The sequence below is a fragment of the Leucoraja erinacea genome, chromosome 1 (assembly GCF_028641065.1).
Source record: "Leucoraja erinacea ecotype New England chromosome 1, Leri_hhj_1, whole genome shotgun sequence".
NCBI lineage: Eukaryota > Metazoa > Chordata > Chondrichthyes > Rajiformes > Rajidae > Leucoraja > Leucoraja erinaceus.
Genome location: NC_073377.1, coordinates 168,419,895 through 168,442,141, shown reverse-complemented (window position 1 = coordinate 168,442,141; position 22,247 = coordinate 168,419,895). Strand labels below are relative to the sequence as shown.

At 41.7% G+C, this 22,247-nt stretch overlaps 1 protein-coding gene across 1 annotated transcript in view; it reads right to left on the bottom strand.

The window, feature by feature from the left end:
- The window catches only part of inpp4b (inositol polyphosphate-4-phosphatase type II B), a 613,166-nt gene that overhangs the window by 282,954 nt on the left and 307,965 nt on the right, over positions 1-22,247 (bottom strand). Inside the window, 1 exon segment of the mRNA XM_055647772.1 lies at positions 19,307-19,425. Within this exon segment, the coding sequence (XP_055503747.1) occupies positions 19,307-19,425 (119 nt within the window).

Sequence of the window (22,247 nt, the reverse complement as noted above, 5' to 3'; positions counted from 1 at the left end):
AAAACACATGGAATAAATAAAGTAGGCTGTGAAAGGAGTGCAGAATTGAGTACAATTCAGTTTTATAGAAGAGAGCCTTGAGCAATGTGGTTAGTCAGTGCCATAATGGTAGCAATTGCAAATGTACACAAACATAAAAACATAGGAGTCGAGGACCACAGAAGCCGGCTGCACCATTCAATAAGATCATGTTTGATTTGATTGTATCTTAAATTCTCATTCCTGCCACCTCCGTAACATTTCCTTTCTTGACATTTCTTGAGGAAGGACATTCTTGCCGGAGAGGGAGTACAGAGAAGGTTCACCAGACTGATTCCTGGGATGTCAGGACTTTTCATATGAAGAAAGACTGGATAGACTCGGCTTGTACTCGCTGGAATTTAGAAGATTGAGGGGGGTTCTTATAGAAACTTACAAAATTCTTAAGTGGTTGGACAGGCTAGATGCAGGAAGATTGTTCCCGGCTTTGGGAAAGTCCAGGACAAGGTGTCACCGTTAATGGATAAGAGGAAAATCTTTTAGGACCGAGATGAGACAAACATTTTTCACACAGAGAGTGGTGAATCTCTGGAATTCTCTGCCACAGAAGGTAGTTGAGGCCACAGTTTATTGGCTATATTTAAGAGGGAGTTAGATGTGGCTCTTGTGGCTAAAGGGATTAGGGGGTATGGAGAGAAGGCAGGTACAGGATACTGAGTTGGATGATCAGCCATGATCATATGAATGGCAGTGCAGGCTCGAAGGGCCGAATGGCCTACTCCTGCACCTATTTTCTATGTTTCTATGTTGACTTATCGAGTATTTATTTACTCTCTTTCAAAAGTAATCAAAGACTGTTTCCTGTGGCCCTCTAAGTAAGGGTCTCAACGATTCATGACGTAAAGAATGTCCCCTCAACTTTGTCTGAAATGAACAAACCCCTTGTTATTTAACTGTATTGTATAGTTGTAACGTTTCCATGGGAGGGCAACACCCTTTCCAGATCTATCCTGCCAAGAATCTTCAGAATTTTACATGTTTAATTCAAGTCACCTCATGCTCTTCCAAACCAGCCCTACCTTTCCTGATAGGACAACTCATCCATTCCGAGTATCAGTCCAGAAAGCCTTGCTGTACTGCTTCCAAGTATTATGTCCTTCCTGAAATAATGAGACCAGTGCTGTAGATAGTCCAAATGTGGTCTCACCTTTGCCCTATGGAAGCCCTCTCCGGCATAACTTCCGTCCTTTGATATTCAATTCCCCAGCAATAAAGAATAATATTCTATTAGCATAGGAGCAAAGAGGTCCTTCTGCAGTTGTACAGAGCCCTAGTGAGACCACACCTGGAGTATTGTGTGCAGTTTTGATCCCCTAATTTGAGGAAGGACATTTTTGCTTTTGAGGGAGTGCAGCGTAGGTTTACAAGGTTAATTCCCGGGATGGCGGGACTGTCATATGCTGAGAGAATGGAGCGGCTGGGGTTGTACACTCTGGATTTTAGAAGGATGAGAGGGCATCTCATTGAAACATATAAGATTGTTCAGGGCTTGGACGCACTAGAGGCAGGAAACATGTTCCCGGTGTTGGGGGAGTCCAAAACCAGGGGGCCACAGTTAAGAATAAGGAGTAAGCCATTTAGAACGGAGACGAGGAAACACTTTTTCTCACAGAGAGTGGTGAGTCTGTGGAATTCTCTGCCTCAGAGGAGTTCTCTGGATGTTTTCAAGAGGGAGCTAGATAGGACTCTTAAAAATAGCAGAGTCAGGGGATATGGGGAGAAGGCAGGGACGGGGTACTGATTGGTGATGATCAGCCTTGAGCACATTGAATGGGTGTGCTGGCTCGAAGGGTCGAATGGCCTACTCCTGCACCTATTGTCTATTGTCTATTGACTTGTCTAATTACTTAAAGCGCATACCAGGCTTTTGAAAATTGTTTTATTTTTTCTGGAGTGAAATATATAGCAAATATTTCCAGGCTAGTTTGCATCAAAGATATTATCCAGCAATCCTTGAGGAGATTCATCCATGCATGCCCAACATGATTTCCACATCAGCCACAAACCAGTTGACATCATCCTTCTTGCAACAACTTTTCTGGATAAGTGGGAGAATAGACCAAGCAGGGGCCAGTCATGATTTCAATTGCACAATTCCTGGGGACAATTGCCTTTTAATACCCTAGAGCTAGATTCAAAACCCTCAGGTAAGTCCCACACCCGCCTTTAACTCCTGCGGAAGCATGAACGCCCCCCCGGCCAAACTGTGTCAACCACACGACACTGATTATGCCCCAATCTCAAACATTCTGGCCTCATGACAACTTATTCCAAAACTTTCTAAACTCTTGATTTTCAAAGTCTCCCCATTGCTTCAAAGAATCCCCTTGGTGCCCACCTCCTGCTTACATCCTCCTTGGTCCAAGCATCGAACTAATGTGCCCTCTCCAATGTTCCTAGATCCCCCAACCCATCTAGTGCACCCATTTCTAGGCTATGACATGCTTCTATTACATCAATAGAGTCAATTTATGAGAGGCAGGAATTTCTCACTATTTGAGTTTATTCTTAACTTAACTTGACAAAATTAAATATACATATATTTATAAATTAACAGCCTGCTCAGCAGCAAATTGCCTCATCTAAAAACAAGTACATTTAGGGCGACATGGTGGTACAGCAGTAGAGTTGCTGCCTTAAAGCACCAGAGACCCGGGTTGAATCCTGGTTACGGGTGCTGTCTGTATGGAGTTTGGACGTGTTTTAAAGGACCGTGACCTATGTGGGGTTTTATCCAGGTGCTCTGGTTCCCTCCCACATTCCAAAGACTTTACAGGTTTGTAGGCTAATTGTCTTTGTCAAATTGTAAATGGTCACTAGTTTGTGTGTGGGGATCGCTGGTCAACGCGGAATGGGTGGGCCGAGGGACCAGTTTCTGTGCTGTGTCTCTAAACTAAATTAAACTAAACTAAACTACGAGACTCAGACACATGTAAAAGATACAACACATCTTCATTAAACACTAAAGGGCCTGTCCCACTTACGCAACCTGGGCTCGCAAACTACGCAACCTCGTGGTCGCTTGAGGCGTACGGGCTACCGTATGGCCGCGCGGGGCCGGTCCCACTTAGAAGCGTGGAGTTGTGCGGGGGCTGGTCCCGACATCGCACGGGGCTCCGAAATTCTGGCAGTGGCCGAAATTTTCGAGCGGCAACGGCCACTGTCAGCACGCAGCGTCTTGACATCGTACGCAGCGTGTGGACGGTGTACGCCTAGCATGTGGTGTTGCGCGATGACATCACCGCCCAGCGTGGTGTTGCGTGATGATGTCACTGCCCGATGCCGTGTGACGCCCAAATTCAGTCGGCCCGCCTCCTGCCCAGCTGATTGGTAAGCATGATGCAAATGACGCACACACGTACTTAGCACGTACAAAGCGCAAACTTCACGTGAATTCCACTTCCGTTTGGTCGCACAAAACGAACGGAATCGCATGCAAGTGGGACAAGCCCTTTACAGCATTGGATCTGCAGTACATTACATCGCTGAGCTGCTGCATCTACTACCTGACGTAGGCGAGGTCTTAATATTATAAAACATGTACTAAGCGGGGCTCTACTAACATGCACTATGAGTGGCTAGCATCCAATAGCCGATCTACATAAACTAAACTTGTTTTCTTTCTAGATATAGTTAAAAGGAAAGTTGGTAAATTATTCTGAACTATGTGCCCAGTCTTGCGAGCTAGCATTTGAAGTAATTATTTGTCACCTTGCAGAAATGGTCTGTGTGATTTATTTGACTCCTTCCTGGAATTTACAACACATTTTCCATTTTAACAATATGTATTTAAATGTTATCTTTAAGTCTGCTTAATCTATGTCCTCAGATATATATATAACAACCATAATTCTTGACAAGTCCACTGCGAGAAAACAGACAATCCAGAATTAAAGAAAGCAAGTTGCCTTTATCAGCCTCCACCAGACCCATGTTTAACAATGCTTGTCTTAAAAAGGTCAATATTAAATCAAGCTACATGTCATATTCTCCTCAAACAACAACTGCCAATCGTCTGAATAGGGAGGCAATAGATTGCAACATGATTGGTATTAAGGTGCAAAGCCAAGTAACTTTGGTTGGACAATGAGTACAACCTACGTACTTAAGTAACTACATTTTACAAGTGTCTACATAGCTTCACTTCCCACCAACACATCTTCCTGTCAGTTTGTTTCTATTATAAGTTCATTGGAGTATATTGTTTAAAGGTTTTCTAAATTGTAAACAGCCGATAATAAAGAGAGAATTGTGAAAAAAATAAATTCTGTGCAAAACACACCTCGAAATGAAATGTCCAAAAGTGTGTGGGGACCACTGGTCGGTGCGGACTTGGTGGGCTGAAGGGCCTGGTTCCGCGCTATATCTCTGAACTAAACTAAACTAACCTGCTGTAAAAGCACATGAAAGCAATGTGTATGGATTTGTCCAAGAGAAGATAGCAAAGTAAATAGTTAGGGAGACAATCAAAATGACAATTACGTATTGATTCAGTGCCTCTCATGATCCCAAGACCTTCCAAATGTTTTTCACAAATAGCTTGGAACTACTGTGTAGGAAATCTCAATGGCTGCATTGTTCACAATGAACAGATAGACTCAGCTTGTACTCGCTAGAATTTAGAAGATTGAGGGGGCATCTTACAGAAACGTACAAAATTCTTAAGGGGTGGGACAGGATAGATGCAGGAAGATTGTTTGCCGATGTTGGGGAAGTACAGAACAAGGGGCCACACACAGTTTAAGGATAAGGGGGAAATCTTTTAGGACCGAGATGAGAAAAACATTTTTTCCCACAGAGAGTGGTGAATCTGTGGAATTTTCTGCCACAGAATGTAGTTGAGGCCACACAGTTCATTGGCTATATTTAAGAGGGAGTTAGATGTGGCCCTTGTGGCTAAGGGGATCAGGGGGTATGGAGAGAAGGCAGGTACAGGATACTGAGTTGGATGATCAGCCATGATCATATTGAATGGCGGTGCAGGCTCGAAGGGCCGAATGACCTACTCCTGCACTAATTTTCTATGTTTCTATGTAGGACTAGTTGACCAAACTAACCTATTTCTATTTAGGGCAGCATGGTTTCTCGTCTGAAACAAGAAACATCTAATGAAGCATTCCTCTGAAGCAATAACACAGATAGTCTGCATAAATCCTCTTTTCTGATTTTAAAGCCAGAATGCTATTACTCAGCCAGATACTTTGAAATGAAAAGAGAGGGTGATGATGAGCAGGAGGAGGAAATGATGAAACAAAGGCTGGTGAGAAAGGCAACACAGAAACTGTACTTGCTAAATTAATAGACTGAATTTTTAGTTGAATCAAAAAGGTAAATGTGCATGATTTATTGATAATGAATATACATCCCTAAAGAACTTCCTCCAAACTACATAATTGTCCTTTACCATAATTATTACAAATCCTATATGGATTGAATACGCAAACTTTAAGCATTCAGTAAGTTTTTCATGATTCCAATACCAATTGAATGTGCATATTGCTAGTTGCTGTTGCTTTAGGAACTTATCAATATTTGTAATTCTGCAACTGGAATTCACCCAGCTAATTCCTAAAGGTTACCAGCGAAGAAATGCACTATCTACTTGGTACTTTTCCATCCCTTTTCATCCATGATCTTAGGCTGGTTTAGAATCAAGTCAGAATGTTGGTCCCTGTGCAATGTTTAACCTTTCAAGTTCCTTCTCTGAAAGTCAGAAACTTGTCAAGTTATGCATAATAGACTATTGCTTCATCCTGAAATGCCCCAAAAAGTAGTTTAATAGACAATAGGTGCAGGAGTAGGCCATTTGGCCCTTCGAGCCAGCACCGCCATTCAATGTGATCATGGCTGATCATCCCCAATCAGTACCCCGTTCCTGCCTTCTCCCCATATCCCCTAACTCCGCTATTTTTAAGAGCCCTCTCTAGCTCTCTCTTGAAAGCATCCAGAGAACCTGCCTCCACCGCCCTCTGAGGCAGAGCTCACCACTCTCTGTGAGAAAAAGTGTTTCCTCGTCTCCGTTCTAAATGGCTTACTCCTTATTCTTATAACCTTCAGTAACACACAGATGCCTGGCTTATGCATGAATTTATAATGTCTGCTGATGAAAACAAGTTTAATGTCAATCTTCGGATACTTTTTTCTTTAAATTATTTGTTCTTCACTTGCCTTATGGTTCTCTCAAAGAAAACAGGAAAGTAAGCTGGCGCTAATAACAAAATATTTTTTAGCAAGTGAGCCAGCTACTGTATTCCTCATCTTAAGTTAAGGCATACACTGTCTGGCTCATCGACCTCTGGCATTCTCTAGTAGTTGGTTCTTGAAGATTATGTCTTTATCTTTGAGTCACTGCTGTATCTTTCTGCTATTTATCCTTTGATAATCTTTTTCTTAACATAACTTTGTAATCTTTTGTGTGTCATTACTCCATGTTTTATCCCATTGTTCATTTATTAGTTAGAAGCAACAGCAGGGCAAAAACAGGAAAGTAGATTATTATCTGAATGGTGTCAAGATGGGAAAAGGGGGAGATGCAGCGAGACCTGGGTGTCATGGTACACCAGTCATTGAAAGTAGGCATGCAGTTGCAGCAGGCAGTGAAGAAAGCCAATGGTATGTTGGCATTCATAGCAAAAGGATTTGAGTATCGGAGCAGGGAGGTTCTACTGCAGTTGTACAGGGTCTTGGTGAGACCACACCTGGAGTATTGCGTACAGTTTTGGTCTCCTAATCTGAGGAAAGACATTGTTGCCATAGAGGGAGTACAGAGAAGGTTCACCAGACTGATTCCTGGGATGTCAGGACTTTCATTTGAAGAAAGACTGCATAGACTCAGTTTGTACTCGCTAGAATTTAGAAGATTGAGGGGAGGAACTTATAGAGGTAGATTTTCAGAAGAATTGCTTATATCAGATGTGGGTGGAAGGGAATTTGAATGCAATTATTCAATACAGTAAATAATATTTAATACTGGTATGCAAAACCGATATATTGATGTCAATACAATTTAAATATTAGTTTAGTGTCTGGTAAAAGCTGGGTTTTTTTTCTTGTGCTGCTTAAAGATTTATAACTGATGGAACTGAAAATTCGGAAAAAAGCTGGCAAGGCATCCCATTAATTCTTGGTTTGCCTCACTCTTCCCATTTATTAATTGGTGCAGTCTAAGTTGCATCATGTCATGGGAACCACAGTTTGCTTTTGGCATTAAACGATCTTGTGTGGAAAATTGGAAGAGTTTATTCATCTCTCATCTACAAGAAGAGCCGAACTGCAACAGCGGTGTGATTTGTGCTCCATTCCCTGGTACTCTAGTCTAAATTATTATCCCTCAGTTTAATATGTTCTCCTCAGACGTTATTTTCCCATCTGCCTTCCATTCAACCTTATCTTCTCTTTTCTTGAAGGTATTATCTGTTTGCATGATAAACACTGACTGTAATCCAGCAAATATTTATTATGTGAATGAATTTCCACAGAGAATTTTACAGTATATTCAGCTGTTCGTCAGAGCCAAACTGTCCTCTGCTGGAGTCCAAATGTATACTCATTCAACTGAAGTTGCACGATAATCCACTTCCCTTCCCTGGAGCCTGCAACCAGCTGCAGTTCCTTATTAATGTCTCAGTGCAGATCAATTACTTCAACAAATCTCACGCAGTGAACTTGGCCCCCTAGTGCGTCTGCATGCCTTAGAACGAGTTGGGTGAATTCTCCATTTTAGGCACCGAGGCTGCACTGGGTTCACAAAACTGAAACAGATGATTCCTTATTGAAAGAGAGTCAGCCTTGTCACTGGAGTTTAGAAGGATGAGGGGGGATCTTATAGAAACACATACAATTATAAAAGGACTGGACAAGCTAGATGCAGGAAAAATGTTCCCAATGTTGGGCGAGTCCACAATCAGGGGCCACAGTCTTAGAATAAAGGGGAAGTCATTTAAGACTGAGGTGAGGAAAAAACCTTTTCACCCAGAGAGTTGTGAATTTATGGAATTCCCTTCCACAGAGGGCAGTGGAGGCCAAGTCACTGGGTGGATTTAAGAGATAGTTAGAAAGACCTCTAGGGGCTAGTGGAGTCAAGGGATATGGGGAGAAGGCAGGCACGGGTTATTGATAGGGGACGATCAGCCATGATCACAATGAATGGCGGGGCTGGCTCCTCCTGCACCTATTGTCTATGTTTCTATGAAACATCCCATCCTTCTTAGACAGACCCAGGGGTCAAAGATGACTCACTTCAATCACAGTTACGTGGTCTTTCAGGTTGCTGATGAGGTGAATGTAGGCTTTTGGGTGCCTGGGTTGAGGGTGAATCCGTAAATAGGACTGTCAGTTAATTGCTGAAACACCTAGGGGACGATCAGCCATGATCACAATGGATGGCGGTGCTGGCTCAAAGGGCCGAATGGCCTCCTGCACCTATTTTCTATGTTTCTGTAATCATTTATCTGGTGTGTGGTCCAACTATACGTGCACAAAGCAACACCTGTCAACTTTTTTCACATTTGCTGCTGGCATACACAGCTTTAGAAGTCTTTTTTTGTTTGATCACACCTAACCGTACACCAGAAGGGCACAGATTCAAATTGTCAATTATAACTCAAATATTAAACATACTGAGATCTTAGAGGAGTTCACAGTGAAATGAGTTCTATTTATGCTGCATGGTTAATTATCAACCCAGGGTGAGCTGAAGGGTGGGCATCATTTCTCAATGTACATGCTTGTGGCTAAAGGGATCAGGGGGTATGGAGAGAAGGCAGGTACAGGATACTGAGTTGGATGATCAGCCATGACCATATTGAATGGCGGTGCAGGCTCGAAGAGCCGAATGGCCTACTCCTGCACCTATTTTCTATGTTTCTATGTACAATTTCCTCATCCAAAATCGTGGTCTATTTGCTTGAGAAAACCCAAGCCAACAGACAGAATTAGAGAAAAACCATGACATTACAGTGGTTGACTTTTCCAGGAGCAGGCCATTCTGGACATTACTGCCTCTCGGTAGAAGCTAGAGATTATACCTGGAGATCAGAAATATAAGCAAGAAATATTCCCATCTGTGGAGAGAGAACAGGTCTAACATTTCAGGTTGATTGGTTATGATGTGAAATGTTCACATCTATTTTATGTTCCAGAGTTATTACCCAACATGAAAGTACAACGCACGTTACTGAGCGCAGAGATAATGAACTAATAAGGAAGCTCTTAGACACGGACATGTATATTAAATCATAGAAAGTATTTGATAAGAAACCTGTGAATATAAAATGTATTCCATTACTGGAGAAAAATGAAAACTAGCAACATAAAATTACCATTGAGAAAAATAATTTGATATATACTGGTAATGAAAAATAAGTCCAATGCAGTGAATAGGTTTTAACATTGCCTCTGAAAGCACTACAAGAATCCTGACCCCAAAACCTCATGAAAACACTGAAGTGTCTGCTCACATGTTGATCAATTTGCACGACCTTCATGATTCTCAGTATAAGAACCATTAGCAGTGGCTGTGAATCTGCAGTTCAAGCATCTAAATTACCCAGCGTTGGTTTATTTGAAGTTTGAACATGAAATTAATATAACACAAATAATGTAGATGTTCTCTCTGGAGGCAATAGTAAAACAGATTCAATCTAAATACCGGGTGCTGAATTGCTATTAGTTTTTCTGCAGGATTAGGTTTTCCTGATTCCAGGGAAACAAACCAGATAATTTGTTTACACGACAAGCCATATGTGAAGATCAGGTCACAAAACCTGCTTAGATTTATCTGGAAATCAATCTAATATCATCATGCCTCCTTAATTCCTTAATTATGAAGTAGCACTGATATCTTCTTGGTGTCTGTAATTTTCGATATTAAAACATGTAGCCTGCGAACACTGCTTTATTCATTTTTCCATGTAAATTATTCTCTTCTCTAGACTCTCATTTTGTTCCATATTTTAATATATCAATTTTAGAATGAATTAATTTATGCTTATTACATTCGCTGTACTTCTAAAGATTTTCACAGTCTGCATCGTGAAAGAAAACAGAAATGTCTTTTAAAATAAGGCAGTTAATGCCCTGACTTTAATGACATTAATACAGCGGAAACATTTAGTATAAACAGTTTTTCTTAAGGATGCAGTCAGTGGAAAATATGTCACCACATCACATACAAAAAATGGGTGAATATAATAATGATACTACTCCATCCCATATGCAGACAGTAATGCCCCTGTCCCACTTAGGAAACCTGAACGGAAACCTCTGGAGACTTTGCGCCCCACCCAAGGTTTCCGTGCGGTTCCCGGAGGTTGCAGGTGGTTGCCGGAGGTTGCAGGTAGTGGAAGCAGGTAGGGAGACTGACAAAAACCTCCGGGAACCGCACGGAAACCTTGGGTGGGGTGCAAAGTCTCCAGAGGTTTCAGGGCATCAGGCAATTCTCCTATCAACTGCACTACCTAAATCAGTTCTGTTTTCTATGTAATTTACTCAGGAAGAATATGACAGTATGAGATGCAACTTATAAAACAGCCGGCCTTCTGATATTCTTCATTTCCTTATATTGTAAAAGAAAAAGCCTCAAATGTGAGAATTTGCTCAACATCGAATCCAACAATTTCAGGTACCTCTGTGCATTTCATCATGAGCCAGTCTGCTGTCAGGTTATACACAAGGTTAACTAATGTTGTCTCTCTCTGCAAAGACTGTCTCATCTGATGAACATTTCCAACATACTCCTTCTGCCTTCAGTTCTCTACAATAGCTTGGATTTGCAATTCACAATTTTCACGTCGAATCTCTTTGTTTTCTCTCTCTAGTTTCACCCATTACTTTAGTTTAATTTAGAGATACAGCGCGGAAACAGGCCCTTCGGCCCACACAGACCAGCGATCCCCGCACACTAACACTATCCTACACACACTAGGGACAATTTACAATAATACCAAGCCAATTAACCTACAAACCTGTACGCCTTTGGAATGTGGGAGGGAATCGAAGTCTCGCAGGTGATAAGGAGAACATACAAACTCCGTACAGACAACATCTGTAGTTGGGATAGAACCTGGGTCTCTGGCACTGTCGGAGCTGCAAGGCAGCAACTCAATAAACCCGATGTCTTCATAAACCGTGTATTATTACTGCAACCTATGACTTATCCCATCAAACATATTCCCGATATTGTAGTCATTTCCTCCGCATTCTTTACCAAACTATTCCATTTTCAATTCTGTTGAAGGGTCTTCCAAATGAAATGTTAACTCATTTTATTTTCTTTCCACATATGTTCCTATACCAAGTGTGTTTCAGCCTCTGCAAGGCTAACATGGCAGGAATTTCTCAAGAAACATATGGGAGTATAGAAAAACAAAATCTCACTCTGAGCCACAACAGGAGATACTTATCCACAATAATTGATTGGAAGACAGTGACAATACTCCTAGAAAGCTCCCAATAAACTGCGGCAATCTCCATGGCAGGAGTTTCCCTTTCATTAGATGCTTGTTGCTGACAAGGATTAATGAAAGGGATCTAAACATCCAGCAGCTGTGTGGCCTTCAAACCAGCTGAACAGCTCATCACACTTATAATACCCTTAAGAGGGGATCTTATAGAAACATATAACATTCTTAAAGGATTGGACAAGCTAGATGCAGGAACAATGTTCCCTATGTTGTGGGAGTCCAGAACCAGGCAGGGGTCACAGTTTAAGAATAAGGGGTCGGCCATTTAGGACTGAGTTGAGTAAAACCTTTTTCACCCAGAGAGTTGTGAATCTGTGGAATTCTCTCCCACAGAAGGCATTGGAGGCCAATTCACTGGATGTCATCACCCCCCCACCCCCCGGACACTTATTATTTTTTTATTCAAATCGTTTGCTATGTCGCTCTTCAAGGGAGATGCTAAATGCATTTCGTTGTCTCTGTACTGTACTCTGACAATGACAATTAAAATTGAATCTGAATCTGAATCTGAATCTTTTCAAGAGAGAGGTAGATTTAGATCTTAGGGCTAAAGGAATCAAGGGATATGGGGAAAAAGCAGGAACGGGGTACTGATTGGGGATGGTCAGCCATGATCTCATTGAATGGCGGTGCTGGCTCGAAGGGCCGAATGGCCTCCTCCTGCACCTATTGTCTATGTTTCTATAGAAGCCAATTATTTTACATACCTACAACCTAACAATATGAACATTGAATTCTCCAATCTTAGGTAACTACCAAACCACCACCCCCTAGCCCCACAAACATTCTCTCCCCCCCCCCACCTCACCCATTTGTCGCACTTGGACTCACTCCTATTTCCCCCTCGCTTTCCTCTTCCACCACTATTCCCAACTCTTCAATCCTTTAGATTTACACCTCCTGTCTTTTCTTCTTTGTCCTTAGTAAAACTATATGCCTATCATCCACCCCCCCCCAACTGTATCTATCTTTTACACTATCAATTTGAAGAAGGCCCCAATATGAAATATTAACTATCCATGTTCTTCAGAGATGCTGCCTGACCTGCTAAGTTACTCCAGCACTTTGTGTATTTTTTTTTTGCAAACCAGCATCTACAGTTCATACTAATTCTATGTTATCCTCATCCCCTCTCTATACACTAGAGGCAATTTACAGAAGGGCAATTAACCTACAAACCTGATGTCCTTGGGATGTGGGAGGAAAGTGCAGCGTAGGTTCACGAGATTGATCCCTGGGATGGCGGGACTGTCATATGATGAAAGATTGAAAAGACTAGGCTTGTATTCACTGGAGTTTAGAAGGATGAGGGGGATCTTATAGAAACATATAACATTATAAAAGGACTGGACAAGCTAGATGCAGGAAAAATGTTCCCAATGTTGGGCGAGTCCAGAACCAGGGGCCACAGTCTTAGAATAAAGGGGAGGTCATTTAAGACTGAGGTGAAAAAAAACCTTTTCACCCAGAGAGTTGTGAATTATGGAATTCCCTGCCACAGAGGGCAGTGGAGACCAAGTCACTGAATGGATTTAAGAGAGAGTTAGATAGGGCTCTAGGGGCTAGTGGAGTCGAGGGATATGGGGAGAAGGCAGGCACGGGTTATTGATAGGGGACGATCAGTCATGATCACAATGAATGGCGGTGCTGGCTCGAAGGGCCGAATGGCCTCCTCCTCCACCTATTTTCTATGTTTCTATGAAACATCCCATCCTTCTTAGACAGACCCAGGGGTCAAAGATGACTCACTTCAATCACAGTTATGTGGCCTTTCAGGTTGCTGAGGTGAATGTAGGCTTTTAGGTGCCTGGGTTGAGGGTGAATCCGTAAATAGGACTGTCAGTTAATCGCTGAAGCACCTGGCCCTTTCCATCTGCACATATAACTAAGTATGACATCATTGAATGGCCTATTCAATCATGTGCATCTGGTTATCTGCATGTGGGTGGTCTGAGCAAAGTCGAATAAACCAGACCAGCCTTATGGTGTTCTCTGTGTCTCCTGAGTGTTGGTCAATCCAGCGTCTAGGCTGCTTTGCTACAGACCGGGAGACTGAAGATAAAATAATTCTCCTGGAGAACTAACAGGATCTCAAGTGGCTTTAAAAAAATAACTAGGAAGCATTATTGGAAGTCAGTCATATCACACTTTCTTTTATGGCATTAAGTAAATGACATTTATTTTCCCCCTCAAAGCAAAATCCAACAGCAAACATCATTCAGCAAAAATCGAGGCAGACACAAAAGGCTGGTGTAACTCAGCGGGTCTGACAGCACCTCTGGAGAATGTTTGGTGTCGAGACCCTTCAATCGACTGGATTTTTCTGGGTTTGAGTCATCCTCCAGAGCACAATGTGATTTCTGAGGTGAAGGTGCACAGAATTATACCTTTTGTGGAATTGCAAAGGAAGTTGAATCACATTGTTCGTGAGCAGCCATTGTTACCCACGCCTGGGACAATCTTGGCCTCCTCAGCGTGGCACCAGATCAGCACCCTCGCCAGCTAAGTATCATACTCGCATTCTGCAGGCCAACCTACTGGGTGCTACACCACCAAGACAAGTACACAAGATATTAGGAGCAGGTGTAAGCCACCAAGCCACTCAGAAACTAAAATATTTATATTTATTAAAAAATACTATCAAGTAATTGTAAAATCTCTTATATTTTGAAGTATTTCTGTGAGGGTATTACAATATAAGAAGATTAAATTAAGGGGCTGTCCCACTTGGGCAACCTAATTGGCGAGTTTAGAAGAGTTTGAAAAATGGACGTTGAAGACCTCCTTCGACTATGTTGAAGACCAGCTTCAACCTCCCTTCGACTATGTTGAAGACCAGCTTCGACCTCCCTTCGACTATGTTGAAGACCAGCTTCAACTACCTTTGACTACCCTCGATTACGTACGACTAACATGCCGACCTACTACGACTAAACCTATGAGTAAAAAAAGTATCATTTTTTTCCATGGCGACCTTTTTTTACTCGCGGGCATTTTTTAACATATTGAAAAAAACGCCGCGACCTGGCTGAGGCCTCGAGTACGCGGAGACCACTCTCGAGCATGAAGGAGAGTTACGAAGACCTCCTACGACCTCGTGTCGACCATGTTGCGAGTACGAGTTGAGGGCAAACTCGCCAGAACTCGCGGATTAGGTCGCCCAAGTGGGACAGCCCCTTTAGGCCCGATAGTTGGACAGGAACTAATGGAGCACATGATTAAAAACACATGTAGATATTATATACAGAAACGTACAACATCTTCAGACTACTTTCCTGTGGGACAACTTGCTGAAATTCATGTGAATGTAAGTATTTGCCCTTGATGTGGTGGTGAAGGCAATACGAATATTGAATTCCTGACAGAAACAGGATTTCTGTGCAAAGTCATGTATCCACAAAGTTTGATCAGTTTGATCAGTATCCACAAAGTTTCTGTTAGTTTTCCAAAGTAATGGCATTGAATGTCAATAGTTTTGTTGCCATTACTACCACAAACCCTAAACCATTTTGGATAACCGATGGCTTGTTTAAATATACATCTTAAAGCAAGAGAAGGTTGGGTAGGTTTGTGGAAGGGCTTCCAGAGGTAAGGCCACACCAGCTAAAGACCGTCACATACTAATGGGACGAAGGAAGGCGGGAATATATATACAAGAGTACTGATATGGTTGTAAAATTGAATCCAATTACAGAGGTAGAAATGACTACAGTAGATAGATATATATGTGCGTGGATGAGAATTTTAATTTATGGAGGGTGTTAGGTGGGAAACTGCCCAAATTTGTATTTAAGAACTTTTGTTTCCTGCGCAGTTCTCTACTCTGCTACTGAATGATAATATTGAGGTATTTAATGATGTCATCATTCAGAAGAATACCATCCCCCACCTACAGAAAAACAATAACAGGAATATTTCAACACCACAAAGAACCAAAACAACCCAAATCAACGGCCTCCCCTATCCTAAACAAATCACCAATGTTGTCAGAGGCAGCGCTATCACTGGGCCTAACTAACATATATATTGGTGTGCGCAGTGACAAAGAGCAGCCGCAACAATTAATATTGCTGGTTTGCCAGTAATGGCTCACCAGCAATTGATTGCAAGCTACTAATATGATTACAGAATAATGCACACATCCTGTCCCATCCCCGTCCTGTTTCTGATTAACATGGTAAGAATGCCCTGTCTTTTATAGATGCTGGGACAATTAGTTACATGATGAATATGATGTCATATCATTGTTAAACATGCTTGTTAAACACTCTGCTAGAACATGCAGATGAAATATCACATTTTGACAAGATCATGTTAACATAATGATGAACTCGTTCCTCTTTGTACAGTATAATATCCTAAACTGGTATGGTATCTTCCCTCCATTGATGAACTGTAGACTGCAAGGGCCGGGCAAGATCATCTCTGACCCCTCTCACCCTGGCCACAAACTCTTTGAATCACTTCCCTCTGGAAGGCGACTCCGGACTGTCAAAGCTGCCACAGCCAGACATAAAAACAGTTTTTATCCACGAGTAGTTGCTATACTCAACAGTCAAAAATCTGTAGCCTCCCTTTGATCTGGTATTTTGTTGGTTCACATCCTTGATCAATGGTGTTTTATCATTAATGTTTTATTATTATTAATGTTTAGTGTTTTCTGAGTCATTCGTAACTGTCATTGTATGTCATGTTGTGGGCGGAGCGCCAAGGCAAATTCCTTGTATGTGAATACTTGGCCAATAAACTTACTTAACTAAAATATTATGATGCAACACAAAATGAACAATTTTATTTCCAGCTTAAATACTCAGACAAAGGAAGAATAAGCAATTCCAGGAAAATTTACAGCAAATCCTTCTATAGCTCAATTACAAAATAGTCACTTTTGAAATTGGCTATTCAGAACAAGGAGGTGCAAAATTGGATCTAAGGACTTAGACGATTATTGCAATGAGTATTATAATTGGCCTCATCATCCCTAGGTTAAAAATGTAAACTAAAACAATTCTTGATTCTTATCTTCAATTTATTGTTGGCTTACTATTTTCGTATTTAATACCTTAGTTTAGCGGTGGTGGCTCGCTGCTGCGGCCCGACTCCGGTGGCTCCAGTTGCAGGTCTGTGGACTGTGATATCGGGAGCTCGCGGGTCCGGGTGGGAGACCGCTTTTCGGAGCTCCGGCAACGTAACTTCTCCCGCCCGTGTCGCGGGGTTGGAACGACCCGGAGCGGGGCCGTACATCGCCCCGCGCGGCTTTAATGGCCGCGGGATATTCCAGCGCCTGCCGGGGGCTCCAACTTTGTGGCTTTTGGGCCTGGAGCGGGGCCGTGCATCGCCCAGTGCGGCCTTAAATGGCCGTGGGACTTACCAACGCCCGCCTGGGGCTTCAACATCAGGCTTCAACATTGGGAGAAAAATGGAGCAGGGGAGAGAAAAGACTTTGCCTTCCATCACAGTGAGGACGAGATTCACTGTGATGGATGTTTGGGTGAATTGAATTGTTTTTGTGTACTGTAGGAATTGTTTTGTTTGTATGGCTGTAGAAACAGATTTTCATTTGAGCCTCAGTGAGGTTCAAAATGACAATGAATAAATATTGAATTGTATTGTAGTTTAGAGATACAGCGCGGAAGCAGGCCCTTCAGCCCATCGAGTCTGCACCGGCCAGCGATCCCTTTGCACTAACACGATCCTACACACACTGGGGATAATTTGCAAGTATACCAAGCCAATTAGCCTACAAACCTGTACGTCTTTGGAGTGTGGGAAGAAACAGGAGCTCCCGGAGAAAACCCACGCAGGTCACAAGCAGAACGTACAAACTCGATACAAACAAGCACCATAGTCAGAATCCAACTCTGGTCTCTGGTGTGTTGTAAGGCAGCTGCACCCCTTGGATTGTACCCATGCACCATGCCCACCAATCTGTTGGATTCTTATTTGAATAATGACTGCACCTCAAAATTACATAATTGTCTGGAAATTCTTTGGGACATTATTAGATCACAGAATTAATGGTCTAAATGCAATTATTTTTTCCTTGATTAGTGGTTCCTGCTGTAAAAACTACAGGATTCATTGTGATGCCAGCCACAGTCAAAACGCCTGCTGGCACTGAATCATCAAGAAATTGCGTACATCATTACACAAATCAGTGCCATTGGGAATAAAGAGGAGAAAATTGAAGGGTAATTCGATAGGTTTAAATTTGTTGAATGGTACAGTCATTTTTAGATTCCTAACTTGTCTAAATTTCATATTGGCGTATTTACAATATATCAAAAAATACAACAATTTGCTCAGCTTTTTATGTACTGGTTTATAAGGTCAAGGGAATTTCAGTAAATACTTCAGTTCAAAAACCAGGAGCCTTATGTTCCATGAATTCAGTTCCTCCACATGGTTCCTGCAGAAAATGCTACCTTTCCTATTACAAGGACCAGGAAAATCAAACTGAGTTTCATTCAGCAAAATTATACACCCACTTCAAAGGAAATTAAGCCACTACTTTTCAATCATAAATCTGTGAAATCAAAATTGCTTTTTAATTTAACAACAGCACATTTTGCTTGTCATGAAATGACAAAGAGAGAGAGAACAGTGACTGGTTTGAAATATGAAGTTACTGCCTCAAAAGTGGCCAAAAGGTTGGCTTGCAGCAGCTGAATTTGCACGCTACAGGGAGCTGAGTGATTAGATGAAACATCTTCAGCACCTGTCATATACTCCACATCTAAACAGAATGTAGCAGTTGTCATTTATTTGCTTGATGGCTTTTTTCCAAAAGCTTTTAACATTTCTTTTAAGAATGTTCCCCAGTACACAACTGCCTGGGTTACTTCTGTTAGTTTTAATCCATTGTAAAATACTTACTCCCAAAAGCCATCCAAAATCTTTGAGAAATTGGCTGCTTTATCTATGCTTTGCATTGAATTTGCATTCCACAGGATACCACAAATAATGCCTTCTCTCCTTTAATGATATTCTTAGTGTCAGTTAAAGTAACACTTACATAAAAGAGCTGCATACTCTGCACACCAGATACTCATCTTTATGTATTTTGCAATCTATCATCACTAAAATTGTATGGTGATGTATAAGTTATTTGTGAGTACTGATAAGCATACAGTTGCATCTCTGCAATTCCTAGATCCATATTTGCACAAACCAAGGAACATCATAGCATAGTGATGTACTGAGGTATGATGCACACCTAGACAAGCCTGGAACTCGAAACATCGCCACATAATAAATAGCACATCATGAATCATGCAGGTAGGTTGCCAGAAATCAGCCCTGTGCCTTCAACAGATAGATCCAGGAGAAACAGACATTAACATGTAAAACCCACAGGAACTACAGATCTCGATTTCCATCAATCTGTAAAAACTGTTTCATTTATGTTACGATATGAATGTTGTGCCCATTATGAAATGTCCTGTTTCAGTAAAAAAAATGTATTCAAATCAGGTCATTGTGCTCCCAGTTGGTATTTTCACAACTTTTTACTGAAGCACAACTGCTCTCAGTGAGAAGATTAAAAATATGAAGTTAGCAGTGGTTTCCAACACCCCGACTCACATTTCCAGCAAAATTAAGCTCTAACATTTTGCTGGAAGCTTATAGTCTTAGTTCAAGTAAATGATTTAACTGTAACACAAAGCTTACATTTCAACTCCAGATTCTACCCTTTACCCATTAGTTTCTGGGCTGGGGATGAAACTTCACAAATATGTGAGAATAAATATTGGGAAATGCATATACAGAAGGCGACTGAAATGATGTATCAATGATACACTTACCTCCACTGTTTCAGTGTTAGAGTATCTGGTCAAACTCTGGTGTGTGGGATTTATGACTGTAATCTGCACAAAAGCATTTGGTTTCCGATCACGAGGTGCCGTCACCAGTTCCTTGCATGCTGATAGAAAATGCAGAAAAGAAGTGTAAGCTGGACTTTTTTTTTAAAGAAATCAAGGGGGGAAAAAAGCTCACTTTTCAACAGTCTGGCTGCAGCCACAGCAAAACACTCTGCTCCACAGAGAAACTTTCCAACTGAAGGAAGTCCTTGGAAGCAAAGCTTAGTGAAGGAAGTCACATGTCAAAGCTTGTTTAGAGAATTTTCCATAAATTATACCATCCTCTATTTGATTTCCTGCCAATGTTTTACTGACAAATGTTCTTCAGTTGTATGATCTGCACATGCATGGACATACAGTGTACACTATCCATGTTGTATCAGTAAATAGCTCACTCATCCGTCTGCTACCCAACAGGATCCAATATAATTTTTTAAGCAGGGAAGAAGAAAAAGCTTCTTATGGCTAGTTTTTGCATGCAGAAACCTGCTTGTCTTCAGTATTTTTCTGCCTTTCACTCAGTGTCGTTACATGCATAGGAATGGTCCCACCAACAGCCAGTAGCAAAAAAGTGGAATTAACTCAATCGCAAATCTCAAAGGACGAAGCACAGTTTAATTTAGTTTTAATGATTCACAGAAACAAGAGATTCTCTAAATTAAGAGTGCATTAATGAGGCAGGAAACATTTTTGGAAAACTGTCTTGGCTGGCTGCAAGCTGGTGCAGATCAATCAGCCCTAATGCATTTGCCAGAAGGAATGTGGCTCAGGATATGAAATCTGTGCCGCAGTGCACTTTAAACAGAATTCTCCAGGAGCACTGTTAAAATAACAGAGCACAGTAATCACACACCAATCAGTGAAACAGGATATCTGGGTAGAGGTTTTCACATAAAGGTTTTCAAAGCAGAAACACTGTTTATTAATAATATTCAAAACATTTACTAAAATTATTTGGCAATATTAATTAATTGCCGAGTGTAGCTACTAACATTAGATTTGTAATGGAGTAATCATATTAATGTTCTCCCACGCCATAAGATTAATCATAGAACATAGAACAGAACAGTGTTGAACATAATGCCAAATTAAATTAATCCCATCTGCCTGCACGTATTCATATCCCTCCATTCCCTGCATGTTCATGTGCCTATCTGAAAGCCCCTTAAATACTCTTAGTGTACATGCCTTGGCAGAAAGGTGCAGGAACCTACCTCTCATTGTATAACATTTTTTGCCCCTTTGACCTTAACGCTAAGCCTCTTGCATTTGTAGCCTGGGGAAGAGATTTTGAAGGTCTATCTATCTATACCTCCCATAAGTTTACACACTTCCATCAGCTCTCCCCTCAACCTCTGCCACAATCCAAGTTTGTCCATCCTCTCCTTACAGCTAATACTGTAAAATCCAGGCAGGATGGTAAACCCCATCTTCACCCTGTCCAAAGACTCTGAATCCTTTCTGCAATGAGGCAACAGGAAACGCACGCAGTACTCCAAATGCAGCCTAGCCAAAGTCTTAGAGGACTTCATCAAGACTTCCTGACGCTTATACTCAATACCATAACCAATAAAGGCAAGCGTACCATGTTTACTGTCTATCTACTTGTGTTTAAGAAGGAACTGCAGATGCTGGAAAATTGAAGGTAGCCAAAAAATGCTGGAGAAACTCAGCGGGTGCGGCAGCATCTATGGAGCGAAGGAAATAGGCAACGTTTTCGGGACAAAACCCTTCTTCGGCAAAGGAAATATGCGGGTTTCGGCCCGAAACGTTGCCTATTTCCTTCGCTCCATAAATGCTGCTGCACCCGCTGAGTTTCTCCAGCACTTTTGTCTACCTTACTCTCCATCTACTCGTGTTGGGATTTTGAGGGAGCTAAGGACTTGGACCCCAAGATCCCTCTATACATCAATGCTGAAAACGATCCTGCCATTAACTGTGAACTTTACACTTATACATGACTTCCCAAAGTGCAACACCTTATTCTTGCCCAACTGAAAGTGCATCCGCTGATTCTCAGTCCATATCTGTAACTGATCTACATCCTGCTCTGACATCCTTCTTCATTATCTGCCACTCCACATTGTTTTGTGTTATCTGCATAATGTTTCAAGAAACATGCACCCCCATGCCAACCATGTTGCTTTCACATCTTCCCATAATCTGTCTCCATGTGTGTTCCTCCATATTCTGCTGGCTAATGGATGGATAATAGAGGAACCGATATGTCGATTGGAGTGATTACAGCTTTGTTTAAGCTATACCCATATCACCTCAGTGGATGAACCCTCCAGTAGGTCCTCTCTGAGTGCAGTTGTTACATTCTCCCCAATCACTAAGACCTTCCCCTATGCATCTTCTCCTCGCCCATGTATTGAACTATTTTTCCTATTTCTTGCCTCATTAGTGTACAATACAAGTAGTAATCCTGAAATTGCTGCCCATTGCCATGTGACTCACTCACTCACTGCTGGATGCACTAACATCATTTTGTTGGCAGATTGAACCAGTTGAAACTAAGTCAGCTTTGTCAAAGCCATATCTGCACTTCTTAAAAGGGCTCTGTGGCAGCACAAAGTCTATGAAAGTAAGCATGCAGGTACAGCGGGCAGTGAAGAAAGCAAATGGCATGTTGGCTTTTATAACACGAGGAATCGAATATAGGAGCAAAGAGGTCCTTCTGCAGTTGTACAGAGCCCTAGTGAGACCACACCTGGAGTATTGTGTGCAGTTTTGGTCCCCTAATTTGAGGAAGGACATTCTTGCTATTGAGGGAGTGCAGCGTAGGTTTACAAGGTTAATTCCCGGGATGGCGGGACTGTCATATGCTGAGAGAATGGAGCAGCTGGGCTTGTACACTCTGGAGTTTAGAAGGATGAGAGGG